This window comes from Schistocerca gregaria, chromosome 1 (assembly GCF_023897955.1).
Source record: "Schistocerca gregaria isolate iqSchGreg1 chromosome 1, iqSchGreg1.2, whole genome shotgun sequence".
Taxonomy (NCBI): Eukaryota; Metazoa; Arthropoda; class Insecta; order Orthoptera; family Acrididae; genus Schistocerca; species Schistocerca gregaria.
Window position 1 is genome coordinate 891,582,520 of NC_064920.1, and position 26,237 is coordinate 891,608,756.

The 26,237-nt window shown below is 42.6% G+C and overlaps 1 protein-coding gene across 4 annotated transcripts in view; it reads left to right on the forward strand.

Annotated features, from left to right (window-relative positions):
• The first annotated feature begins 18,932 nt into the window (after positions 1 to 18,932).
• The window catches only part of LOC126273691 (pneumococcal serine-rich repeat protein-like), a 495,465-nt gene continuing 488,160 nt past the window's right edge, over positions 18,933 to 26,237 (forward strand). The window contains exon 1 of one of the 4 annotated variants that reach the window (XM_049977053.1): positions 18,933 to 19,858. In XM_049977053.1, the coding sequence (XP_049833010.1) occupies positions 19,278 to 19,858 (581 nt within the window). In that variant the 5' untranslated portion in view covers positions 18,933 to 19,277. The remainder of the gene's footprint in view (positions 19,859 to 26,237) is intronic. The other 3 variants (XM_049977051.1, XM_049977052.1, XM_049977056.1) reach the window with 3 other exon arrangements.

The window sequence follows — 26,237 nt, forward strand, 5'->3', positions numbered from 1 at the left end:
TACTTCGTTAACAACCGCCATTGCCACTAGTTGCTTGTACTACGAGCGAAAAAAAGAGTGCTCCGTATATGATTAAATGGCTGTAAATAATACGTCTTAACACGCTGTAGTGCTAGTACTGCAAAGAGAAATAGCTGTTATTTTTCTAACTACGTATCCTGCAGACGTCTAGTTGTACAACGTAGAGGATAAACTGTGACGCAAACAGTATACAGTACACGATCTGTAACAAGGAAGCTTTGAACTACGCCACGGTATAACAGGGATGAGTAGGGACTTACGCCTACGCTGAGCTACAACTTATGTCGTCACGGGGTCCTGTATGCATCTTCTATTAAGATAAGGTCCTGTGTGCTTCTTCTACATCTACAGGAATTTTTATTTCTTTCCGCAACTCTTTGTGCAAGACCGTATAATTTTCTTATTCCGCTTGCACGGCTTGTACCTCTCTCGAAACTCTAATGATTCCCGAAAAGCAAGTTGCCAGGAAGTGCTTGCATCAAGTTTATTCATATCCTCTTGATCAAAAACAAGCACTGTGTAGTCTAAAACTGAATTACGGCTGAAGCGGAGTCCTTTAGTTAATTGAAAAATGGGAGAATACTAACAGCAACAAAAAAGTTTTAGACAAAATGTTACTTATTTAACAATTAATGAAATCCAGAAGTAGGTAAGAAGCGTATAAACAGAATCACCAACAGAAATTTGATACTAGAGGATGCCTAAAGCTTGGTCTACACGTAATGTTTTGTTGTCAATCTTGCATTATCAAGCCAGATTTGCCAAATAGAATATTACGTGAGAACAGAAATTTGAAAGTCCTGCGCGAAGAGCATAAAGCTTGACAAAGTCGCAAACGACTGACGCACTGGAGCTTTGTGTACATGCAAGACTCCCGGCAAGTCTGTGCATGTAGACGCGCGTCAGTCTTATCAGTCAAACTTAGTTCCCCCTGCCAATCTAGTCTCGGTGACGCTAGAGGTTCCCACTGCCATTTTGGTGTGCGTAGTGCCGAAATAAAATGGCAGACGTACTACACTAGTTGCACGAAATTTTCACGCAGTTATAGAGCTGTACCATAGTTTTCCTTGCGCCTGGAAAGTAAAATCTGATCAGTTACAGCTATCGACGCAAGAAAAATAGGGCCTACGCCAATTTAGTTAATAAGTACGAGGGACTTGATCCTAAAGCAACAAAAGAGTTGGTAACCAAAAAGATCAACTCATTTGGAACAGTTCACCGCAAAGAGACTGCGAAAATAAAAGCATCCAAGTGATCTGGAGATGGAATGGAAAAAAAATTATACACTCTCTTTGTGGTACTTTTCTTTACGTTCCTTCTTGAATGTCAAAAATAGTTCAAATGGCTACAAGCACTATGGGACTTAACATCTGAGGTCATCAGTCCCCTACACTTAGAACTTCTTAAACCTAACTAATCTAAGGACATCACACACATCCAGGCCTGAGGCAGGATTCGAACCTGCCACCGTAGCAGCAGCGCGATTCCGGACTGAAGCGCCTAGAACCGCTCGGCCACGGCGGCCGGCCTAAATGTCAAAGACTAACACCCGAGAAGAACACTGTCAAACATAGAAGGCCATTCGTTCTAAAGACGAATTTGATGCTAACGGAAAATATATAGTGCATAAATTACGTGGTCTTATAGGGTACCAACATATACTTGCCGGAAAGCTCATTAATGCTGAACTGGAAGCGTTAACAAAAGACTTTACAGTTGTTAACAGTGCTCTTCTTCCTGAGGACAGAGTATTAATGCAACAGTTTTCCTTATAATTATCACGGAAAGCTCCAGAGTAGCACAATGGGTTATCCACAAACTAGTGATCCAGTTCAGTCTGTTACTACAGTCTGATTAAAATTACTTGTCAGTTGACACTTCAAGCGTTGGGGCTGGTTTCCCCCAATCAGAGCTCTCAACGTCACTCCTGAACTGTTGGCTGTTGCCAAAGTGCCACTAAAATTGGTCTGTTCACTTCGAATTTCTTGTCCTGCTTTCCTTCTTAATGTGTTTGAATTTAGAATCAATGATCAAGCACTTTTATTTCGTTCTTCGTCATACATAATAACCACACCAGAAATAACACACACATACACAAAGGTGCTAATGAAATACACACATTTCAAGGACAGCACTAATTAACACTACTGGATACTTCCACACAAGATGCCATTCAACATCACATACGGTTATCATAATCACAGCGACTGTCTTACATTAGATAAGCTTCGTATGACAATGTGTGAAACAGAGTTTTTGAAGGCTGCAATTCATTGTTGCAACTGCGAGATCATAGTCAAATAGATGACAATTTGACTCAGTATTATAGCACAACTGTTAGCGTATTAAACCGCTACATCGCAGATCGTTGGTTCGAATATCGACAAATAAGTCCAAACTTTTTTTCTAAGTCTAATCAAAAGAGTTGCAATTAATTACTCTAAATGTAATTTTATGTTTCTAATTCTTTCCCACGTCATTTTCAGTATCGTATTGACGTTTTTATTTGCTCTTATTTTCTACTTATCATTTCGTCTGGAATCTGTCTGTGTCGCCCATAATCTGTAACCAAGTGCCAGTGAGAACTTCTCATCGGTTGGTAACGTGGCAGCTCGTGCAGCCAGTGAGAGAATAGTTTCAGGTAACCAATTATAGCGAGAAATTACAGTTTGGTTTATACTCTGAAAGTGAACTTTTCTGTCTTGCGTTTGTTCGTAGAGGTTAGCTGCCGCAAATGACTGTCTACAGCTTTCTCGGATGCATTACACATCACGAAGTTGGTGATTGGCTTAGGACATGAGTTTAAATACAGGACTATAAAATAAGTCATTGTTCACTTAAAATCAGCTTGCGACGGAGCATCTCGCTTTTCCGACATACCTAGCGGCGACCGCTTGTAACATTGCCCCGCGTTACACATGAACAACGTTTGTGAAGTGACTTGCCGTGTGTGTGTGTGTGTGTGTGTGTGTGTGTGTGTTACCTATAACCGGGGTTGCCGTGGCCGATATGGCAAATGACAAACATCAAGTCTCAAGCTTACTAGGAATTTTTAAATGCTAATTTCGGTAATGGCAACTGAAATAATGTAGATGCTAATCTATTTACAAAATATTTTATGAAAGTTCAAGGTCCTTGTAGTTCCCGGCAGTCGCTAAAAACTTATCGTTGCGGTGAGTCTCTCACGAGGGCTGATAGCCGCTCTCGTGACGCTATCTTCTTTTTTAAAGTCAGGTTCCAGCTTTAACAGTTTACGGCATCTTTCTGTGCCGGTACGTTAAGTAATCGAGCCAGTCTGCTGTAGCTCTCGGAGAAGATTCGTATGGGAGAATGTCCCTCTCTTGAGTAACAAATCCCGGGACCTATGTGAATGACGTCTGCAGCTGGTGGTCTGGTGGCTTGCGTTGCTGCCGCTGGATGACGGGGTCCCGGGTTCGATTCCCGGGCGGACTGGGGTTTTCTCTGCCAGGGGCCTGGGTGTTTGTGTTATCCCCGTCGTTTCATCATCAAAATTCGTGCCAGAGGCGAGATTGGATTGAGATAAAAATTGGACTGTGTAAAAGTTCGGGCTAAGTAAGGGCGCTGATGACCAAGCAGTTGAGTGCCCCACAAACCACACATCATCTCCATCTCTGAAAGAAGTGTAGACTTTGTTTTCTTCTTCAGTTTAAGAATGTACATTACAACCGCCGCCACCAACAGTTCTTCCTGCATGATTATGCAAGACTGACAACAAAACTTTACGTCTAGACCAGACTTTAGCGTAGCAAATAAAATGAAAATTAACAAACTGATACTGAATCTACGAAAGAGTACGAGGTCACAGGCATGGACGTAGCTAGAAGGGTGGGGGGGGAAGGGAGGATTTATACCACTCCCGATTTCACAAAGCTAGGAAAGAAAGAAAGCAGTGATCTTAAAATCGGTTATTACAAAACTGTGCGGTTTCAAAACGCGGCAATTGCTGGAGTGCCGTAGTGCGCCATGGAGATGCGGCCGCGATGAGCCGGCGTTGGCGACAGTATTGGCACCAATGTGTGGACAGGACCTCAATGGAATGTGGTTTGTCTGGAATCCTGGAAAGCTCAGGTAGAGCTGTGCTAAGATGGGAAAATTGTTTTTACTATTGTGGTATTTTTAAATATTTTAGTATTGTTATGTAGGAAAGAGGAACGGCCAGTATTCGCAATGTGATAATCTCTCTGTAATTTTTACAGTTATTTTTCTACATTTGCATGTAATGTGGAATATCTGAGAACCGATCAGTTTGAAATCGTATAAAAGTTAGATAGAATCCAAGTGGGTTTTCAATAAGCCTAAGAAAGTGGCGAAAAATCTACCATTCATTAACGTAATTGAAATCACGTGCATCAAGATAATGCACCGGTGTGCAACACTTAAGAACGGAAGTAGATATCGCACGGTGTGGCACTGCCGAGCAAAATACACTGAAACTTGAACCATGCATAGAAAGAACTGCTACGGTATAGCACAGAAGGAAAGTAAAAGACGAACAGAAACGAAACATTTATCCAATAATTATGCTGAAGTCACTGCAATGCATGGTGGTCTCCCCGACATTATAAAAGGCGAGACATGGGTCTTAATAGGGAGTGTGTAATCGCCACAGACAGCAACGCATACGCTGCAATGTGCTCCCATGCTGGCCACGATTTGGTAACGAGTTATCGCAGTGGGGCGTTCCATGCTGGACGGTCGCTGATCCATGTGAACACGAACGAAGTGATGAAACCGATTTTTTTCGATTTTTTTTTTTTAATGGCTGTCGCCTGACTTTTCAAAGTCTGTAACGGAAATGGTGACAAAACGGAATAATGAGTGGGCCATTCAAGTAAAATACCGAACACGGCACAGAGAACAACTTCTTTTTGTTGAAAGTACATACCATAGTATATGATCGAAAAGGTTTTTCAAATCTGACATTTCAGTTCACAGTAGCGATGAACGACCAAAAGATGACGAGGTATCTGCCTGGATGAATTTCACACAATGAACAGTTTCTTTTTAGGTAAAATTTTTGTACTGATGATCCATAAAATGGGTGACTCGTTTTCCGCTGTGCCTTTCTACATCTACATCTATATTCTGCAAATCACTGTAAGGTGCATGGTAGAGGGTACGTCTCATTGTACCTGTTATCAGGGTGTCTTCTCCTTCCACTTACGTATGGAGAGCGGGTAGAATGATTGTTCGAATGCCTCTGTGCGTACAGTATTTGTTCTTATCTTATCCTCACGATCCCTCTGTGAGCTATATGTAGGGGATAGTAGTACATTCCTAGAGTCATAATTTAAATTTGATTCTTGAAATTTTTGTTAACATACTTTCTCTGTCTTCAACAGTCTTCCAGCTTAGTTCCTTCATTATCTCAGTAACATGCTCCTGTGGATTAAACAAACCTGTTACAATTCTTCTGCCCTCCTCTGTATATGTTCAATATCCCCTCTTAGTCCCATTTTGTACGAGTACCACACACTTGAACAGTACTCTAGGATGGGATGCACGAATTATTTGTAAGCAATATACTCTGTAGACTGTTTACAATTCCCCAATATTCTACCGATAAGCCAAAGCCTACCTCCTGGTTCAAATGGCTCTGAGCACTATGGGACTTAACTACTCTGGTCGTCAGTCCGCTAGAACTTAGAACTACTTAAACCTAACTAACCTAAGGACATCACACACATCCATGCCCGAGGCAGGATTCGAACCTGCGACCGTAGCAGTCGCGCGGTTCCGGACTGCGCGCCTAGAACCGCTAGACCACCGCGGCCGGCCCTACCTCCTGCTTTACCCTCGACTGAGCATATATGATCATTCCATTTCATATCCCTACAGAGTGTTACACCCAGGTATTTGTATGGGCTGACTGATTTCAACAGTGACTCATTGATATTATCGTCACAGGCTACTACGTTGTTTCGTTTTGAGATGTGCGTAATATTACATTTCTGAACATTTAAAGCAAGTTGCCAATCAATGCACCACTTTGAAATCTTATCAACATCTGACCGAACATTTATACAGTTTCTTTCAGATAGTACGTCATTGTAAATAATTGCATCATCTGCAAAAAACCGTATGTTACTATTAATACTGTCTGCAAGGTCATTAATGTATAGCACGAACAGCAAGGGTCCCAACACACTTCCCTGGAGTACACCGAAGTCACTTCTACATCTGACGATGACTCTCAATCCAAGATAACAATCTGTGTTCTCCCTTCCAAAAAGCCATCAACCCAGTCACAAATTTCACTTGTTACCCCACATGAACGTACTTTTGACAATAAGCGTAGATGTAGCACTGAGTTTAATGCTTTTCGGAAATCAAGAAATACTGCATCTACCTGATGGTTTTGATCCAAAGCTTTCAGTGTATCACGTGAGAAAAGTGCGAGTTGGGTTTCACATGAGGAATGTTTTCGGAACCCATTCTGGTTGGCACTGAGGGGAACATTCTGTTCAAGATACCTTATTATATTTCAGCTCAGAATATCTTCTACGTTTCTACAATAAATCGATGTGAAGAATATTGGACGGTAGTTAAGTGGATCACTTCTTCTACTCTTCTTGTAGAGGGGAGTCACCTGTGCTTTTTCCCAAGAACTGGGCACTGTCTTTTCCTCGAGAGATCTATGATTGGTTATAGTTAGAAGAGGGGCTAACCCAGCGGCAGATTCAGTATAGAATCTGATAGGGATTCCGTCGGGGCTTGAAGCTTTGTTCTGTTTTAACGATTTCAGATGTTTATCAACACAACTGACACTGATACTTACTTCATTCATTTTTCGGAGTTACGAAGATTAAATTTGAGTAGTTATTCTGGTTTTTCCTTTGTAAAGGAACATTTGAAAACGGAGTTTAGCATTTCAGCTTTTGTTTTGCTACCCTCGATTTCAGTTCCTGTCTAAGCGCTAGGAACTGGTCACTAACTTTGGTGCCATTAACAGCCTTTACATACAACCAGAATGTCCTTGGGTTCTGTGGTAGATCACTTGACAGTATTCTGCTATAGTAGTCATTGAAGGCATCGCGCATTGCCCTCTTGACAGCCAAACGCTTTTTATTCGGCATCTCCCTATCTACAACCCTACGTTTTGTTTTACACCTATTATGCAATAATCTCTGCTTCTTTAGAAGTTTCTTTACAGTGACTGTATACCATGGAGCTTCCTTCCCCTTATGGACTGTTCTACTCGGTGCATATCTATCCAGTGTATTGTCAACCATTCTTTTAAACTTGAGCCATAGTTCCTATACATGTCCCCACCCTGTGCGGAAAGTTTCAAGTTCCTTAGTGAGATATGACACTACTGAGTTTTTATCTAGTTTACTGAACATATATCTCTTTCTGCTTGTTTCACTTGCCCTTTGCACTTTGGTAATCATTGTTACCATAACTGCGTCATGGTCACTGATACCAGTTTCGATGTGGACAACCTCAAAAAGGTCAGGTCTAATTGTTGCCATTAGATCCAATAGATTTCCACCATGAGTGGCATTCCTAACCATCTGTTCTAGTTAGTTTTCAGAGAAGGCATTTAGTAATGTTTCACAGGATGCATTATCCCCGATTACAACTAATAAAACAGTAATTTGCCCAATTAATTGTTGGATTAAAGTCTTCACCAATGTCTTCAGTATGATTGGGGTGCTTACGTACATGTGAACTAAAAAAATAACCCTTCCAATAAAATTTCTTGCATTTTTCATGAACAACAGCGACACAGTTAACGAAAACAACGTGTTTACCTACCTTTCTCATCTTAATCCTCTCAGTAAACATTTGTATGCCTTTTTTCTTTCATTGTGTCAGATCTACCCGCCCATAACACTCTCAACACAAATAAAACATTCAGATGTTGCGCTGACTTCCATGGCGAACGTAACTAAACAACGATCATTTGACGACTGATGCTCTCCGCTGGCAGATTTAACAATGGTCGATGAAGCACCCGACAGAAAGCATACTTTTCGACAGCGGAGCTAAAAAAATACAGAGAATGGCTGTAGTGATATATGAATGAAACAACAAGAATTAATACTGGAATAAGCCACTGCATGAAAAGTAAAAATTGACGTTCATTAACCAAGCGATTTCCATAAAACTGACAAATGGTGACATTTACTAGCCAATTGGGTTTATCGACACTTTCTTTCAATTTTTGAAAGAACATTTTAATGCTCTACAACTTCCCCCTAGAAAGGTTTTCGTCATATTGGCCAGTTTTCGGACAGTGCACGTTTCATAGCGACGAAACAGGTGTTGTTCGAAAGCCGAAAACTTAACATTTTCTGACGTAGCGTGGAAATTATGGAAGTAACAGTGTTTCGTGAAAGCGCATTGTAGATACGTTCACATTCAAATGTGGTGTTTATTTGTAGTGAATTGGAACGAAATGTCGTGTGGCTAGCGCCTCCCGTCGGGTAGGCCGGTCGCCTGGTGCAATTCTTTTGAGTTTACGCCGCTTCAGTGACCTGCGTGTCGATGGGGATGAGATGATGATGATGATCATGATGAAGACAACACAATCCGACATCCGGGAATCGTACCCGGAGTCTAGCATGGCATTCCGTCGCGCTGATCACTTTTTTTTATACTCATCTATCGAGGCGGACCTTATTTGTAATAATGGAGATGAGTACTAACACTTATAATTATTCACTTGATTGCAAAGGTTGGTAGGGACGTGAAACAGAATACAAATGGCTCTGAGCACTATGGGACTTAACATCTATGGTCATCTGTCCCCTATTCTTAGAACTACTTAAACCTAATTAACCTAAGGACATCACACAACACCTAGTCATCACGAAGCAGAGAAAATCCCTGACCCCGCCGGGAATCGAACCCGGGAACCCGGGCGCGGGAAGCGTGAACGCTACCGCACGACCACGAGCTGCGGACAAACAGAATGGCACGACGATTTTCGATTTCTACCGACAAGAAAACTACCAAAAAAGCTTCTACCATCTGTAACTGACATCAGTAGGCCTATGCGTCTGAAGAGGTCGGTAAACTTCAAGAGTAGCCGGCTGTTGCCAACTTTTGCGATCTAACATTCTTACAAGATGCTTAATGTAAGTTCCTATTCATTACTATCAATAAGCATCTCATCAGAATTAAACTTTCCTATTATGCGCTTTCACAAAACTTTAACATTTTCGTCTGCCATTTCCACCATAGCATTGAGCGGAGTGGTGTAGTGGCTAATGGTTCTTTAAAAAGGCCGCAACACTTCCTTCCCTCCCAAAATTCAAAAAATCCAAGTAATACTGTGTGTCTAATACTGTGTCTCTAATGTCGACGAGACATGAAGCACTAATGTTCTAACCATACCAGACGATCTATGGGCCTAAGAAGTGGGTATCATGTATATGTTGTCAGCACTGAGCAACATAGAAATTCTTACACACGTACTTCTCTGTGTCGCTCATTGTGTTCCTTCTCCCCCTCACCAATTCCTTGTAATTTGAAACTATACCACTTTTTGGAAAGACGTGGATTGCTGACATGTATGCGGAGATGTTCACTAGCATCTCTAAACAACGTTTACAGCCACGCACAAACTCAACTCCATGGCGATACCACCGACAAAATAATTTTACTGGTTGATTACTGCTTGATAATGTGTGTTATAATATATTAGCTAAGTGACTCACGATAATTTATATTTTATGTATAGACAAACACAGTATTGTGTCATTTTGTGTTCTATTACAAGTTCACTTTACTAAATATTCATTTGTTGAAAACACCCAGGAAATGAAATCCTGGCCACCCTGTGATCACAGGGTAATATTTATGATAAGAAGAACGCAAATATTTTTCTTTTTGTTATAAATTGAGAAATACGTCTTTAATTCTGATGAAGGAAAGAAATGTAATGGGATGGTCCACGAAGGAAATTTTGAAAGGGCGAATAAAATTTGCCTATTTCAAGTTGTGACAAACAGCGGCGAACACAGTTAATACAGAGAAAACTTGACCTCTAGTTACAAGCACCCTTTTCGATTCTTTTCTTTTCAATTTATAGCATAACGGCGGAATAAATAGGACAGATGTCTACTTCCCATGGAAGATATCGGCCTCACGGATCTTGCGTTACATTTGCGTAAACTGACACAGAAAAGACACGTAAAAAACGTGTATGACTACAAGTAAATCTGGATTTGATCAGAGAACTTACACGTTACGTTTATGTTAAGTAAGAACTAGTATCGCCGTCTGCATCTGTGCTGGAAAATCATGTAGCACTTTAATGTTTGTAAATGTCCCAGAGTTGAAGCAAAATTGTGAAGCGTGTCTCTGACCTATAGCAGACTGTGTGGAGTATGAGCTATTGTTATGAGAAGGTAATCGTTATTCGTCTAATTGTGTCATTCCCGGTCCCCTCACCGTTCATAGAGAATGGACAGATATTGCAGAAAACACTTCAAATTTAACGCAAAGTGTTTTAATCTTGAGAAAAATTAATGCTCTTTCCAACTCTAAGACGAAACAAATCAGATAAACAGCCCAACGTTGATCTCGGCAACCTTCAGTTGAGTTATTCAATGGATTAATTAGGTTTCCAAGGACAGTCCTCGTGAATAAACAAATAAATATCCCATTGGTTGGTGGAGTTTCGACGGAGAGCTTCGCATTCCTTCCATGTCGAGGTAGCTCTGCAGATGGACTATTGTTGCCTCCCTTGGACTGAAGCACTGTTGCGTACATATAAAATTGAATCCCGCAAACGAGTTGTAATTTTGAACGGAGTTGTCCACTTATTGGCATCTTCTGCATTAATCAAATAATTCGCAATTGCGAATAAGGATACCATCAGCTGTAGAATGGAATGACGACTACGAAAATTTGCGCCTGACGTGGACTCGAACCCGCATCTTACCATTTGCCTACCCGTGCACGACTCGCAGCCTCCCCCCCCCCCCCCCCCCCCCAAACTTCCGCATATCGCCAACCATGCATGCGCGTCCAGAGGAATTTTGCTTCGTAATCAGAATAACACAGGCACTGCAGTATCGTATTCTGCAATAATGTATGGAGAATGAGTATTCGTGGGAAACAGATACCAATTTTAGGTATGTAAAGTTTGTATTGTAACAAAGAATTTAAAAAAATACTTCGGCATATGATCCTTTTTTACTTCTGTGCTTGTTTGCCGCTTGAAGTCCGAGATGCGTTTATTCTCTGCGCAACGATTCTCTCGACGAGAACTACACGTGCTGTTTACGTGATCGAGGTGCGACAGATTAGCAGATAACTCCATTTATGTGATGGTGTCATTATGCAGTAGCCCAGGACGATAATCTAAAGCACGAAAACCGTCGCACATAGAACGGAATTCAGGTTCATTGCTCCACAGACAATTCCAACACGTCCTTCCGCTATTTCATTCTTGTGCGACCTAACCTGCAGTAATTGTGATCTTCAGTGCGATGATAGGTTTGCCGAACCTCTCCATGCTATAGTAGCCGGCATGAATGTAGAGTTCTCAAGCCATCAGGGGCTGTGGGCTGTAATTAGCCCGCCTCTCGGCTTTGTTGCCATGCAGGTACCGTTAGCGGTGCGGTAGGTCAGAACAGCTGAAAGCTCAGCGTTACCCTGTTATGAGTGTTCACTTCTGATCTCAGTGTATTACTGTCCTTAGAAAGGTGCTCTGACGTGTGTTCGGTGGTGAACAATAATGCAGGAGCAACGCCCTAGTTGTAGTACTCCTCAGGTCGGTGTGCATAAAAAACAGAAAGATATTCTTAAACAATCGAAAATTATCATATCGAATGTACTCAGGTTTTTTACTGATCTGGCCGACAATGAAGAAGCGAGGAATAACTTAAATTTTGCGCAAATTCATGAAGTTACTGCTAAGGCGTGTGGTGTCTCCAAGTCAACTGTAGGCCGTATTTGCAAATCTGTATCACTGGCACAATCTCCGGACATGAATGAGTGTTTCGATTCTCCAAGAAAGGGATACGAACGTGAACGGAAATCAATCGACTTTCAACAAAGAGCTCGTGAATAGAACTGCACTTGGATATTACGACAGAGGAGAGTATCCAAGGGCTAAAAAAATATAGGCTGAGCTCCGTGAAAAAATTTATTACTCGTGCTCAGAGACCTCCGTTCTTCGTCTTCTTCTCTCCCTTGGTTTCCGATTCAAGAAGTGTAATGACGGACGCAAATTCTTAAAGGAACGCAGAGACATTGCAGCAACAAGAGCGAAGTTTTTGAGTACAATGCACTTCTTGCGTGTTGAAAGCACCAGGCCTGTAGTGTACTTGGACGAAACTTGGGTTTCACAGAACCACACCAATTATTATATATGGCACGAATCCAAAGGAAGCGGCTGTTTGAAAGTGCCTACCGGTAGAGGTGACCGATTAATCATCGCCAATGCTGGTTCATTAATTCATTAACCACAGGCTTAATACCAGAGGCCAAACTTGCTTTTCGTGGACTGGGTCATTCGGTCGAATTGGCTGTAAATGGTTGTGTTCGGGTGCTTGGTGACCATTTGAAGCCATTCATGGATTTCGTTGTGGGAAAACTTCTTGCCAATCCCGAGATCCACAATGTGAAGAGTGTGCCGGGAATGACAGCGGCGTTTGCGTAGAGGAGAGAGGAGGATATTAATGTTTAACGTCCCGTCGACGACGAGGTCATTAGAGACGGAGGACAAGCTCGGATTAGGGAAGGATGGGGAGGGAAATCGGCAGTGCCCTTTCGAAGGAACCATCTCAGCATTTGCCTGAAGCGATTCAGGAAACTCATAGAAACCTAAAGCAGGTTGGCCGGACGCGTGTTTGAACCGTCGTCCTACTGGATGCTAGTCCAGTGTGTTAACGACAGCGCCACATCGCTCAGTAGTTTACAGAGAGTTGACAGTGCTAACAGACAAGCGCCACTACGTGAAATAACCGGGGAAATCAATGTGGGACGTACGACGAACGTATACGTTATGACAGTGTGTAGAAATTTGTCGTTAATGGGCTAAGACAGCAGACTACCGACGCGAGTGCCTTTGCTGACAGCACATCGCCTGCAGAAACCTCTCCTGGGCTCCAGGCCATTTCGGTTGGACCCTAGACCACTGGAAACCGTGGACAGTTCAGACGAGTCCCGATTTCAGTTGTCAAAAGCTGATGATAGGGTTCGAGTGTGAAACAGGCCCCACGATGTCATGGACCCAAGTTGTCAACAAGGCATTGTGAAGGTTGGCGGTGGCTCCATGGACTGTGTTTACATCGACAGGACTAGCAGCTCTGGTACAGCTGAAGCGATCATTAACTGGAAAAGCGCCATGTCACAGGGACACAGTTGTTCGCGTTTGGTTTGAAGAACATTCTGGACAATTTGAGCAAATGATTTGGCCACTCAGATCGCACAATATGGGTACCTTCGAACAATTGTGGAACATAATCGAGATGTCAGTACGTGTACAAAATCCTGACCGGCAACACTTTCGCAATTTTGGCTGGGTGTAGGGGCAGCATGGCTCAACATTTCTGCAAGGGACTTCCAACGACTTGTTGAGTCCACGTTGTGTAGAGAGGCTGCACTACGCCCGACAGAAGGAGATCTGACACGATACTGGGAGGTATTCGTGACTTTTGTCGCCTGTGTGTATTGGTTTTACGATCCACTCATCCAATCCTCAGCATTCTTCTCTAGTACCACATGTCAAATGCTTCTGTTCTCCTCACGTCTAGACTGAACATCGACCACGTTTCACTTCCGTGCAAGGCTGTACCCCCAAAAAATACTGTAAGAAAAAATGATTTAAATTTATGTTCAACATTAACAAACTTCTGTTTTTCAGAAATGCTGTTCTTGCAATTGCCAGTTTGCATTTCATATTCTCTCTATTCGATTGTAGTCAGTTGTTTTGTTGCCCAAACATCAAAGGTTCTGCTACATCTAATGCCTCATTTCTGGTCTATTTGCTTCAGCAAAAAGGGTTCAAATGGCTCTGAGCACTATGGGACTCAACATCTGAGGTCAACGGTCCCCTAGAACTTAGAACTACTTAAACCTAACTAACCTAAGGACATCACACACATCCATGCCCCAGGTAGGATTCGAACCTGCGACCGTGGCAGTCACGCGGTTCCGGACTGAACTGCCTAGAACCTCACGGCCACCGCGGCCGGCTGTTTGCCTCAGCGTTGGCAGATGGTATCTACTGCGTGCAGTGAGACTCAGTTTGCTTTGAACAACACAGTTTTCTAGCAGGCATGATCCTACAGGAGGTGACATTCTTTCTAGCAACCGGCTCACTCATTTACTGATGGGGAAAGGAGTGGACTTCTGTCTAAAGGTGAATCCGAGTCTTTGCTTAATTTGGTGTTTTTCAGTTACAGCACGTTTTACCTGAAAATAAGATCATGTTTAGTACTAGAATAAAATCCCAAATCTTTGTAGCTATTGTGCCAAATTTTCACTTAGCTACTATGAACAACTGTAGGACGCTTGTTTGCTTGCAACGGAGATGGTGGACTTATTAATACTTGAAAGGGAAAAAAATAATTTCATCCAGACATTTCATGAAGTCATATAGCGAAAAAGAAACTAGGTCATGTCATGCGTCTGCTTATAAAATACTTTTTTCTGCTACCAGACACGATCATCTTTTTATTTATATTTTGAACGATGCGTTTCGGGAAATTATTCCCATTTTCAAATACGTTTTGTGTGCTTTGCATTTTATTTTTTTATGTCTTCCGTGTGGCGGTTGCCGCATTGTTCTGTTGTCTTTAGTGTAATATATGAAGAAAACAAGGACAATTTTAAATCAGTTGTCAATCTTTATATAGTTCTTAATGGTAAATTTGGAATGAACTGAACTTCTACTTACGGTTTTCTTGTGGTCCACTTGTGCAGAAAACCACACACGTCAAACATCGTAGAAAATTTCTGTGCACAGTACGCAATGAAAACAGCAAATGAACAAAAGTAAGAAACAGACATTACGCTGCAGGTCGTCTGTAGACTATTTTATCATACAGATGGTATTTATCTTGATGGTCTAGATAATTTTTTGTTGACACAGATTTTAAACATACTATTTTGTTAAGTATCACTAATTGTATTTATTAAATTTAATAATGATACTCAGAAATAAGCTGTTTGCTAAATATACAGGGTGATTATAGTTAAACTTTCAAACCGCTGTAGAAATAACACCACTGGTAAGGACTGCAACGGAATATTATCGGAGAAGGGATAAAACGTATGGCAGAAGAAAAATAAATAGCTACAAAATGTAGCAATAGATGGCGCTGTAAGCATCGTAATTTAATAGTGGTCGACTACAAATGACAGATGAATTACAAATCAATGCCTAAGGTGTACGTTTGACGTTAAACAAATTGTACTACTCAGTGTGCATGCGTGTACATGTGTGATACGTAAGTCCATCCACCACGGTAAGGTCATATCACATTGGATGGGAAAAATGGGTTTTTAATTGTCCTGAGGTCAAAAACCGCATAAAACCATCAATCAAATCGGATTATTAATTTCCGTGTGACTGGCCCAAAACATGTTCAATATGTCAATATGTTCCACAAGTAATCGAGTTGTTTCCGGGGTCACGTTCAGAATGTGTTGGGCAATGCGTGCCTTCTATGCAACTGAATTTGCAATCGGAACAGTGAACACAACATCTTTCAGATAGCCTCCAGCCAGAAGTCACGCGGTTTAAGATCGAGTGATCGGGACGGCCAGGCTGTAGGGAAATGGCGGCTGACAATTTCAGAATCCGGGACTTCTGCAGAACGACGTGCGCACAATCATTGTTGTAATACAGCTTTACAAGCAGAGCGCGATGCTGCATTGAGATAGCCATGGCGAACGTCGCTGACGCGAAAGGAGGGAAAGCCCTGCACCCGGCGTGTTTATACCAACTCCGGTGGGACGTACGCATGACAGGCGTTTTCATTTACGTATTCTGACACATACAGCGCCACCTACTGATCGATTTTCACACTATTTTTTTCTGCAACCCTGGCGGCGTTGATGCAACACACTGGTTCCTTAGGCCACCGTGCCATATAAATCCTCTTTCTCCGATAATATTCCGTTGCAATTAGACTTCATTCTGACCAGTGTTATTTTTACAACGTTTTGAAAGTTAACTGTAGTTATAACCAACATATATATAAGCAAATAATGATCCAAAATATTAAGCTAAATACCCTCTGTATCATAAAATCATACTCTGTTGACGACCTATAATGTTTTTTTTCTGTTGACTTTATGTAAAAATGTCTTTGTAACTACTTCGTTTTTGTACGACTGCTACTTTCAATCTGTAATTTGCACAAAAAATTGTGTGTAACGTTTAACGCGTGCGAGGTTCTGTACAAGCAGACCACAAGATAAGCATAAGTAGATTAGAAGTTAATTCCAAATTTACTATTAAAAGCTATATAAAGGTTGATCATTGATTAAAAATTGTTCTTGTTTCTTGTATAGTACCGTAAAGACAATAGAACAATGCCCCCATCACATGTGGAAGGCATCACGAATAAATGGCGCAGCACACGTAAAACGCAGTTGAAAATAACAATCATTTCTCGAAACCCATCGCGCAAAATAGAAGTAGGACGAAAATCGTGACTGATAGCAGTAAAAAATTATTGTATAAACGAACTTATTGTATTTATAGTCACGTCTGATACAGAATACGACAAAACTTCGTTGGAAAATGTACGATTTTTGAATGTTATTATTTGATCGCTGAATAGTGTTATTTGGAGAATTATGTCTTCTTGTAGAACAGTGAATCGTATGTTTTTCAGTAGTTGCCAAGCTCGTTTACTGTAGTTTATGCTATTCCCCAATGTGCAACTGAGCCTTATTTATACTCAATTCTTTTTTTTCAGTAAAGTGTTATCACCAGCCTGAAATTACGTTTGTATACATTTCATTGGTTAGTTCGCATAATACGCAATGTAGATTCGTTTGATCTTTTTGTTGAGTGCGGTACATGTGACTTAATGACTTTTGATAAAACCTGGAATTGACCTGAAATTCCCGTATATCCTGCAATTACTCAGAAAATTTCTGTTTTTTCTGCTTCAAAAATCATTCACTGTTTGACTAGCGCAAATTATCAATATGTTTGCACCGAGGCCCAAGTTTAATAAACACTCCAACCTAAAATTCACCATACATTGCCTTGTACGGTGAAGTTGTTTTTTTTCATGCTCATCAACCGTTGTACGTGTTAGGTTGCAGTACTGAGTACTGTTCGTGCTATAGTAGACGTATGCTCTGGCAATGGGCAGTACAGGCAAGGAGTAGGGTGGTAAGGTTGAATGACAAGGAGAAGGAAAGGGAGGTGGGTGGGTGGTGGAAAAACAAATGTTGACCTACCATCTCTCTCTCTCTCTCTCTTTCTGCCTGAAATACGATTCCACAACTAGACGAATGTGCAACGTTTATTTGTGCTACTGCAATTTCGGCTACGGAATGTTATTCTGGTTCGTAATTCCAGCTATTTGAAAATGGCCTACAGCCAAGCCTTTAGTAACGCAAATAAAGGTTACAAATTCAGCTATATGTGTAACTATGTTGTCATTTAGAAAATTCACACGGCTGAGAATCCACACGCAAAATATTACTGTATTTGTGTGTTCATTCATTTTCCTAGAATTTAAGTGGTTTTAGTAATTACACCCAACGGAAACGTATTGAAGGCAGAAATTATAGAAAATTGGTAAATGCAAACCCATCATTGTTTACGACAATGATAACCACTATTTCCAAAGCAAAAATCTGACGAATATTTGTGCAGTAGTTTGTACGTACAATTAAATTTTAGTTCACTGCTCAAGCTTTTGTGAATGAATTCATATTGCAAACTGTATAGGTTAATTGCCGTCTTTTGCAACTGTACTAAAAGTTTTATTAAGGCCAGAGGCATTTCGTTTTATTTTAAAGTACCTTTAATGGTCACTGTATCAATTTGGTCTTTTGCCTTACAATTTTGTTTATTATGATCATAAACAGTCCGCAATGTTTACTTCTTACTACAAACAGTTTTTGTTCTTTTCGTTACTCGCAGTTTTGTTGTTGTTCATAGCATTCTTCTTCGTCTTCCAAGTGTGTGTGTTGCGTTTTTCGATACAGCACTGTAACTGCTCTTGATAAATCCCCATTTCTATGTTTATTAAGTGCAGTGAATGAGATGTATGGAGAAACACAACACATGCAGTGGAAGACGACGAAGAGTGGAATAAACAAAAACAAAAAAACCGTAAGTAAAGAAAAGCATAAAAACTGCCTATAGTAATAAGTAATGCTTGGGAACTGTTAATAGTCATAACAAGAAGAATTGTGAGAGAAGAAACCATATTAATCCTCTTGTGGTGCAGTTCTAGTTGTCTCCCTGCTTGCTAGGAAAATGGGAACTTCTGATCCCAGAAACCATATTGTTACTGTGACCACTAAAGATACTTTAAAATAAAGCGAAACGCGTCTGGTCTTGACAAGAATTTTATTGCAATTGCAAAAGACGGCAATTAACCTGTACAACTTGTATATGTACAGCTGCGTAAAAAACGGGGCGAGAAACTAAGAAGACGTATTGCATCTGTCATTTGCTCGACGACATAATTATGAACGTAACGGGCGACAAACAAAGAAGACAACATATATAATTCGTATTGCATCTTTCATTTGCGCGACGACATAATCATGAACGTAACTGATACCAAGAATTCCGGAGAGCACACGGATGCAGAACTTGCCAAGTTACGCTGTAAACTAAGTTTGATATTTCCTTCTCGACGCTATGTAGGCGTTAGCGTGACTCATTCTTGCGTGAACGCCTACGTGACCGCGCCCGCCGGTTGTCGGAAGACCCGCCAGGGGGCAACAGAGTCGCGTGACGTCACGCGGTGCTCAGCAGTGCGTCGGCACTGCCGCCAGCGAGCGGCGCCAGTTGGCGCGGCTGCCGCCAGGAGGCAGGTCGTGTGCGTGACGTCACGCGGTGCTCAGCGCGGGTAGGACTGCACGCCGCCGTAGCCGCTCAGTCAGTTCCCGCGGCGACTGCGGCGCGTAGCGTGGAGGGTCCGCGCGCGTGACGTCACGGGGTATCGCGTTCGGCGAGCGTTTCGCGATAAGGGAGTCGCACGCGCACACACACATAGGCGGGCCAGTTAGGGCGCCGGCCGCCAGGGGGCAGCAGAGGAGAGCGCTGTTGGCGAGCCGGGCAGTAGTGCATGGCGGCGGCTGCCGGCGCGAGGGCGGCCGCTGCGTGTCGCAGTAGCTCGGCGAGCAGCAGCAGCGCGCGCGCAGCCATGCCGCAGTGCGCAGTGGCCACGTGCCGCAACTCGCACCGGAAGACGCGCGGCCGGCGCGTGCGCTACCACCGGTTCCCCGCCGAGGCGGAGGCGCGCGGCCGCTGGGTGGCGGCGTGCGGCCGCGGCCGCGACGGCACCTTCAACGCCAGCACGGCGCGCGTCTGCTCGCTGCATTTCTCGGCGCGCAGCTACGAGCGCGACGTGCAGCATGAGCTGCTGGGCCTGCCGCCGCGCTCCCGCCTGCGCCGCGGCGCCGTCCCCGACCGCGCCGTGCCGCACGCGCCGGACGACGCCGCCTCCGCCGCTGCCGAGGAAGACCTCGCCGCTGACGTCAGCTCCTCCGGCGGAGGCGGCGACGGTATCGACGTGCTGCTGGCTCTGGGGCTGACGCCGACGCCGCGCGCCGAGCGCGAGAGACGCCGCCGCCTGGAGGCGGCCGCACAGTCCGCCGCCGATGACGCAGCTGCCGAGGCCGGGGGAGACGCCGCCACAGACCAACAGTAAGTGTGTGCTAGCGTGCGCGCGCATTGCCCGTGTGAGCGAGCCCTGCCGCCTAGCTGCACAGCCGGCGCATCGCCTGTTGCGAAACGCTCGGCTCCTCCTCATTGGTTCGACCGTTGGAAGGGGCCCGAAGACGCTCGCATAACGTAGTTGTTGCCGTTGCATTTGCGATATAGCCTCCGCTGTTGCAACCCTGGCGGCGTTGATGCAACACACTGGTTCCTTAGCTCACCGTGAGCTAAGCAGTGCCGTATAAATAAATAAACGCTTTTCTCAGCAGTGCGTTTCGGTGGTTCCACTATCGTCAACAATAATACACGTGGTCCAAAACAGCATGGTTGGCACAATACGTGTTGCTTATGTGGCTATGCACCAACGACGACCTGCGTGGTCTCGTGCTGCCGCTACACCTTAACAGCGCAGAGGTCACGGGTTCGAGTTTCATTTACGGCATGCTTGTGGTTTTTTACATGTCTTTACTGGTTTCTTCCCGCCTGTACATTAAAGTATGGGCATAATTGTACGCTGGCCCCAAGTGCAATTTCATTTAAAATATATGACGAGCAAAACAAATGTGGGCACTGCGTAATGTATGTACATTGCGTGAGTGCGCAGAATTTAAGATACCAAAGCCTTAGGTACTTCAGAGATTGCTGTAAGAGTGAATTTCCAACATATCTAACCTTAGACAGAGTAATAGTAAAACAACGAATCAAAAGTTCTGACAAGGATAAAGAAGCATAAAACTCAATTTCTTCGCATTTCGTGCATGTTTCCACCGCACGACACGTTTTGCGCATTGTAAATCCTACTTTCAGGTGGTTGAGTTGATCTGATGTAAGTAGGCCGTCTTGTAATAAAATTGTAGTGTGCCGAATTTGCTAGATGCGAGTGCCCAAGTACGGGAAGATAAATGCTCGTATATACAAATAATCCGCAACGTTCGAAGACGGAACAACGGGGCCTCGAGACGTATTGCGAAGTGTAACAAAATGCATATATGTGCATGTGTCCGCGTATATTTTCTGTAAATGTAGTATAGTCAAGATTGAAGACACATTTATGGATATAATAATGTAGGTTAAGAACCTTCCACAAATATTATATAAGCTGCTAGTTATGTAAGTTCAAACAAATTCCTGCCTAGTTGTTCAGTGCTGCAAAAAATAAAATTCGTAACGCAAGTGGAAGACAGCATAAACATTTCGAAAGATCATATCGATTCGAATCCCTGCCAGTCTCTCTTGTTAATCATCATTCGGTGTCCCTGTAACAGTCTTAACATAGTTTAGTTACAGGAATGCAGTTTTAAGGAATTATTTAACAGCCGTTTTCATATTTCCGGATGTACAATAGCTGTAGAATAGATTCGCATGTCAGTATACACACTCTTCCGAACACATAGAAACGACAAATTTGAAATATCCTTTCAGGATTTTATTCAGCCAATATTTGTTTACGGGTTTACACTATCAGTTATAAATGTTATTAATTCAAACATGAGTGCCAGAAGGGAGTCCATTGTTTAAGTGCATTGCCGAATTCGTTTAGCTATGTACGATTGCACCAAATGCTTAAGGCAGCCATTAGCAATATCAATTTGGCTACTAGGTACATGATTAGACGCTTTAGTGGGGCAAGGTGTGTAAAGACAAGGCAACTTTCATTTGTTCGTGGTAGTGCAGCCTTTCTGTAACTGTCGCAGTGTCACTGGAACATCAGCCTCCAGACACTCAACTGAATTATGTTAGTAGTTAATTACAAACTCGCTGTAAATCAAAGAAAGCTAGTTTACTTTTTCAATGTAGCAACAAGATGAAGAGTGAAGGCAGTTGAATTCTGGGATTGAACTGTTGGCGACAGTCAGTCATTGTTGCCGGTTGTATTTAAATGCCTGCAGTGTTGTAGAGGTTTTGAGACGCTCTGGTTGCGTAGTAATAAAACATATCCCTAGAGCAGACGTCGACATATTTTACTCAACCAAAGAGTATCACATTTCGCTTACTACAGGCATTTTCACACAAGTGTTTGCCCCGTGGAGAACCACATTTGCAGACTACGTTTATTCAGGAATTAGCGATCAGATCTTTTAAAATTATGTACTTCACGAAGCATAAAATTGTGAACCTTTGGTTGCTTGAAAAATTAATCACAACTACCGTCATCGGTATCTTTCGTTTACGTTCAGGCTACCTACCCAAGATGATTGAAGTGAAGTGAAAATATCACGCAGGCTACGTCGCGTCGAGTCTGCGTGTATTTATTGGTATGTTGTTGGGAAGCTGAGGCTTGAGAAAAAATGCTTGTTGGGACACTTGTGTTGTCTGTACAAAACTGCGAAGAGCGGGATTTAGTCGAGGTTGTTTGAATGGTGGCCGATAGACGTAAAGCATTAACAAAGGCAATGTGAATGGAAATCAGCGTATTCACCTCTCAACAGACGACGAAATGCTAAAAAAATTGAACCGCCATACGTTAGAGTTAGGCGTCCCATGCCTCACGAAAATGTACTTTGACAATTTTAAGATCCAGTTGAAACTGAGAGCTCCCATTGGCGCCCTTTTTGCCTATCCATAAGAAACAAGATAGTAAACTTCCTTCGTGCAGTCGTGCAGAAGCATACGAGCAGTCGTCATATATATATAATGACCTTTTTAATACCGCCCAATAGTTTAGTGGACGTAGTTGCTAAGGACGATGCGTATAAGAAGAATGGTCTCTAATGATTTATAGGTCACTTTGTTCTAGGAAGATTCGCAATAGCTGATGACTCATTACGTTTCAGAGCGCTGCGAGGTACTGATTTTACAGTGTTCCTCTTGGCACAAGAAGAGGTGACGGTGTTTGAAGAAACTGGACATTGGAAGTGATTAGTCGCCAGTATTTGATGCAAACTGATTTATCTTAGAGTTTCTAATAACGTGAAAAGATTAATTTAGTCTGAAAAAGTTTGAGGACAAAAGGAAGCACATTTCGTGGACCTACATGAAGACACAAAGTGATTCCAAATTCTTCACGGTGCGGATAGTAATGAACTTGTTGATTTTACTAATATTCAGCAATACGGTCAGGAAAACTGACAACGGCCGGGAGAGCGGTATGCTGCCGCAAGACAGGAGTATCTGTTGTTGATGCGGTTCTCTCTTGTTTTAATATTGGGGTTGACTCATAATGCGTAGAACGTAGAACTTTCGCCAACAGTAGCTGAGACACACGAGAATAAACAGAGGGCTCTGTAGCTGTAACTTCCATTTTGCTTAGCTGCCAGACTATTTCGGCTGGAGTAATGGTAGAATTCCTTGCCCTTAAGACAGTATCATCGCAATGATCATCTGTGGCTCCAGTGCAAGCACTCAGTCGTTAGTTTTATCCCTTTTTGTCAAACAGTCAACAATGTCATATAAGCGGAGTAGTTTTAACAATCGAGGGTGACGATCACGTTGTTCAGAAACTCTTAAAAAGATAAAATTTTGTACATGGCTGAACGTTCAGAGACCGTGAATAGTTACAATTAAAAGAAAACAGCCCTCGGTCACTAATTTTTAACGAATTGACCGGGTTTCGACACTGCTGGGAGTGTCTTCCACAGAATTTCAACCAAAGAATGGTCTATAACATGGTCACAGAATTATTACTAAAATCGTATGATACATATTATAAGTACGGAATTATCGTGAAAGACTGGCAGTACTTACGTCATGTATAAAATAATAAATATGCCATAAGGGCATTAGTCACAAAAAAATTTAAGATAAAAAAATTGATGGTGAGCCCACTAAGGGCTGCTCGTTAATTACGTGGTGCAATATTTATTATTTTATAAATGACATAAAAGTTAATTCGTCTTACAAAGGTGTTTTCGTATGTAATGTACAGATCACGTTGGACAGATTTTGCGGTTTTTATTGTGAGGCCGAGTGAAACGTAACAGCTAATACAGAGATCATTCTCACTATTAAAATGCTCGTCAGCATGCACAAGACAGTTGCCGATAATAGCTACAACCACAGGTTGCAAAGGAATCTGTGACATTCTCAAACAGCTTGATGCTCAGAAAATAATAAAAACTGTCAAACAGGCAGTTGTAAACGAAGAAAGAGCATACGTGCGCCTGTTAGTGCCGGTGCAAATGTCATTGGACTCAACAGAGATGCGGAATTAGGTTCTGCTAAACTCAAGTAAAAACACGGAACATTCATTTGACTCACCGAATAAGAACTTTGTCGTGGGAACATGACTGAGCTGAGTAGAGCCCAAAACAGAACATAGCACAATTACAAGCGCATAGCTTCCTCAGTGGAAGGCAGACGATAACGGACCCTTCTGTTTCTTGTGGTGTTTCCCATGCGTTACCATGGCCCCGCATCTTGTGCGCGTCTCAGTTGGGCCATCGCTATACCCTGAACTGCCAACATTCTAGCGCTCACCTCACCAACAGACGCCCGATCTTTCCTGCTACGATTTCGCTAGCATGCTCGCAGGCCCCCTTGTGACAGCTGACATCACGAGCGCGAGCGTAGTTTGAATTGTTGCTAGTCCAAATCGTGCGATGCCGAAACGGAAGTATTTTGCGTTAGCGTTCACATTGTCATGATCGCACGATGATTCCACGTGGCAGCCAATATGCAACAGTATAACGGACTGGATGAGATGTGACGTGACGTTTGAATCCAGAAGGGTCGGCCCGCGATTTAAACATTGCTTTCGTAAATTGAATTACTATAGACTGCAATTATGGGGTGGGGGGCATGGTTGCCAGTTTGCAGCCAGCCACGCTTCACAAGGAGCTGCTCGTACCTGCACAGAAGGGCAATAAAGAGAGTGTGTGGCGCCCGAGAAAGAACTAAGATTGGCTGGCTGATGGCCCCAACCACTCGACAAGTCGAAGTTATTTTAATGGAATACAGTGGTTGCTATTCCTTGAGAGCGGTGTCTTCCTAGTACCGTTGCTTGAAACACAGAACCTCCCCCCCTCAAATACCATGTGTTATCTGCTGTAAGCAACAACTGCTGCTGAAGACTTTGCCGGCCGCGGTGGTCTTGCGGTTCTAGGCGCGCAGTCCGGAACGTGCGACTGCTACGGTCGCAGCATCCTGCGTCGGGCATGGATGTGTGTGATGTCCTTAGGTTAGTTAGGTTTAAGTAGTTCTAAGTTCTAATGATCACAGCAGTTGAGTCCCATAGTGCTTAGAGCCATTTGAACCATTTTTGCTGAAGACTTTCTCGATAATGTCACACTTCGATGTGCATCTCGCTATTCCTGCTCAGAGCTTCCACGTCAGAAGTGCACGAATCCAGAAGGATATCCGATGGACAGGTATCCGAGGCAAGAAATAATCAGTTATTTGAAGAGAGAGCTCTGTGCACTGTGGTCTTATTTCTTTGGCTTATTGAAGGTTCATCCACTAACTCACTGAATTAGTTGCCTAACAGTCTCGCCATTATTATTTAAAGAATGGCATCATTTATACCAAGCAGATATTTTAAATTAATACAGCAAACCGCGTTACCAGCTCATTTCAAACGTCTGCCCTTCAAGTGGAAACATTCTGGTAAGTAGTAGAAAACAGAAATCAAAAACCATACAGAGTTTGGAATAGCATTTCTATTTTATTCTATTTACGAAAATGACGGGTTCACGTCTATTGCGCATATACGAATGATCACACTCCAAAATAGTTCCTCGTTTCTCTAAAATTTCTCATCTAGTACAGTGTCCTCTTTTTCTTGGATAAAATGTTCAGATGTGTGTGAAATCTTATGGGACTTAACTGCTAATGACAAAAGTCCCTAGTCTTACAGGCTACTTAACGTAAATTATCCTAAGGTCAAACACACACACCCATACCCGAGGGAGGACTCGAACCTCCACCGGGACCAGCCGCTCAGTCCATGGCTGCAGCGCCTTAGACCGTTCGGCTTTTGCTGCATGGGGCAACTTTTTAACAATTTTGTCATATATAGACACGGTTAGAGATCGTAGTTACTATATAACATAAATCGTTGATGGTGTACAGTAACGAACCACAAAGTGGTTTCGGATTACTTTATTCAAAAAGTATCCTTACCGCATTAGAATTTTTCACAATTCATCATCAGATTTTTTTTCACGCGCTTAGTACATATTATACATTGGATTCCTGGGAGTTGCTGTGAAGTGTCCTGTATTAGCAGTTTTCTTGCAATGAAATACATTCTCAAGGATGTTTGTATTGACTTAGTCAAAAACGTTGCCCTGCATTGTAAACCACTTTCGTTCGGTCACAGAACAAATGTTCAATGTGCAAAACCTGTGGTGCACATTGAAAATTCATTTCGTGACCGAACGAAAGTGGTTGGGATTTCATTAGATATCGTACCGTACATTAAAAGGCGCCC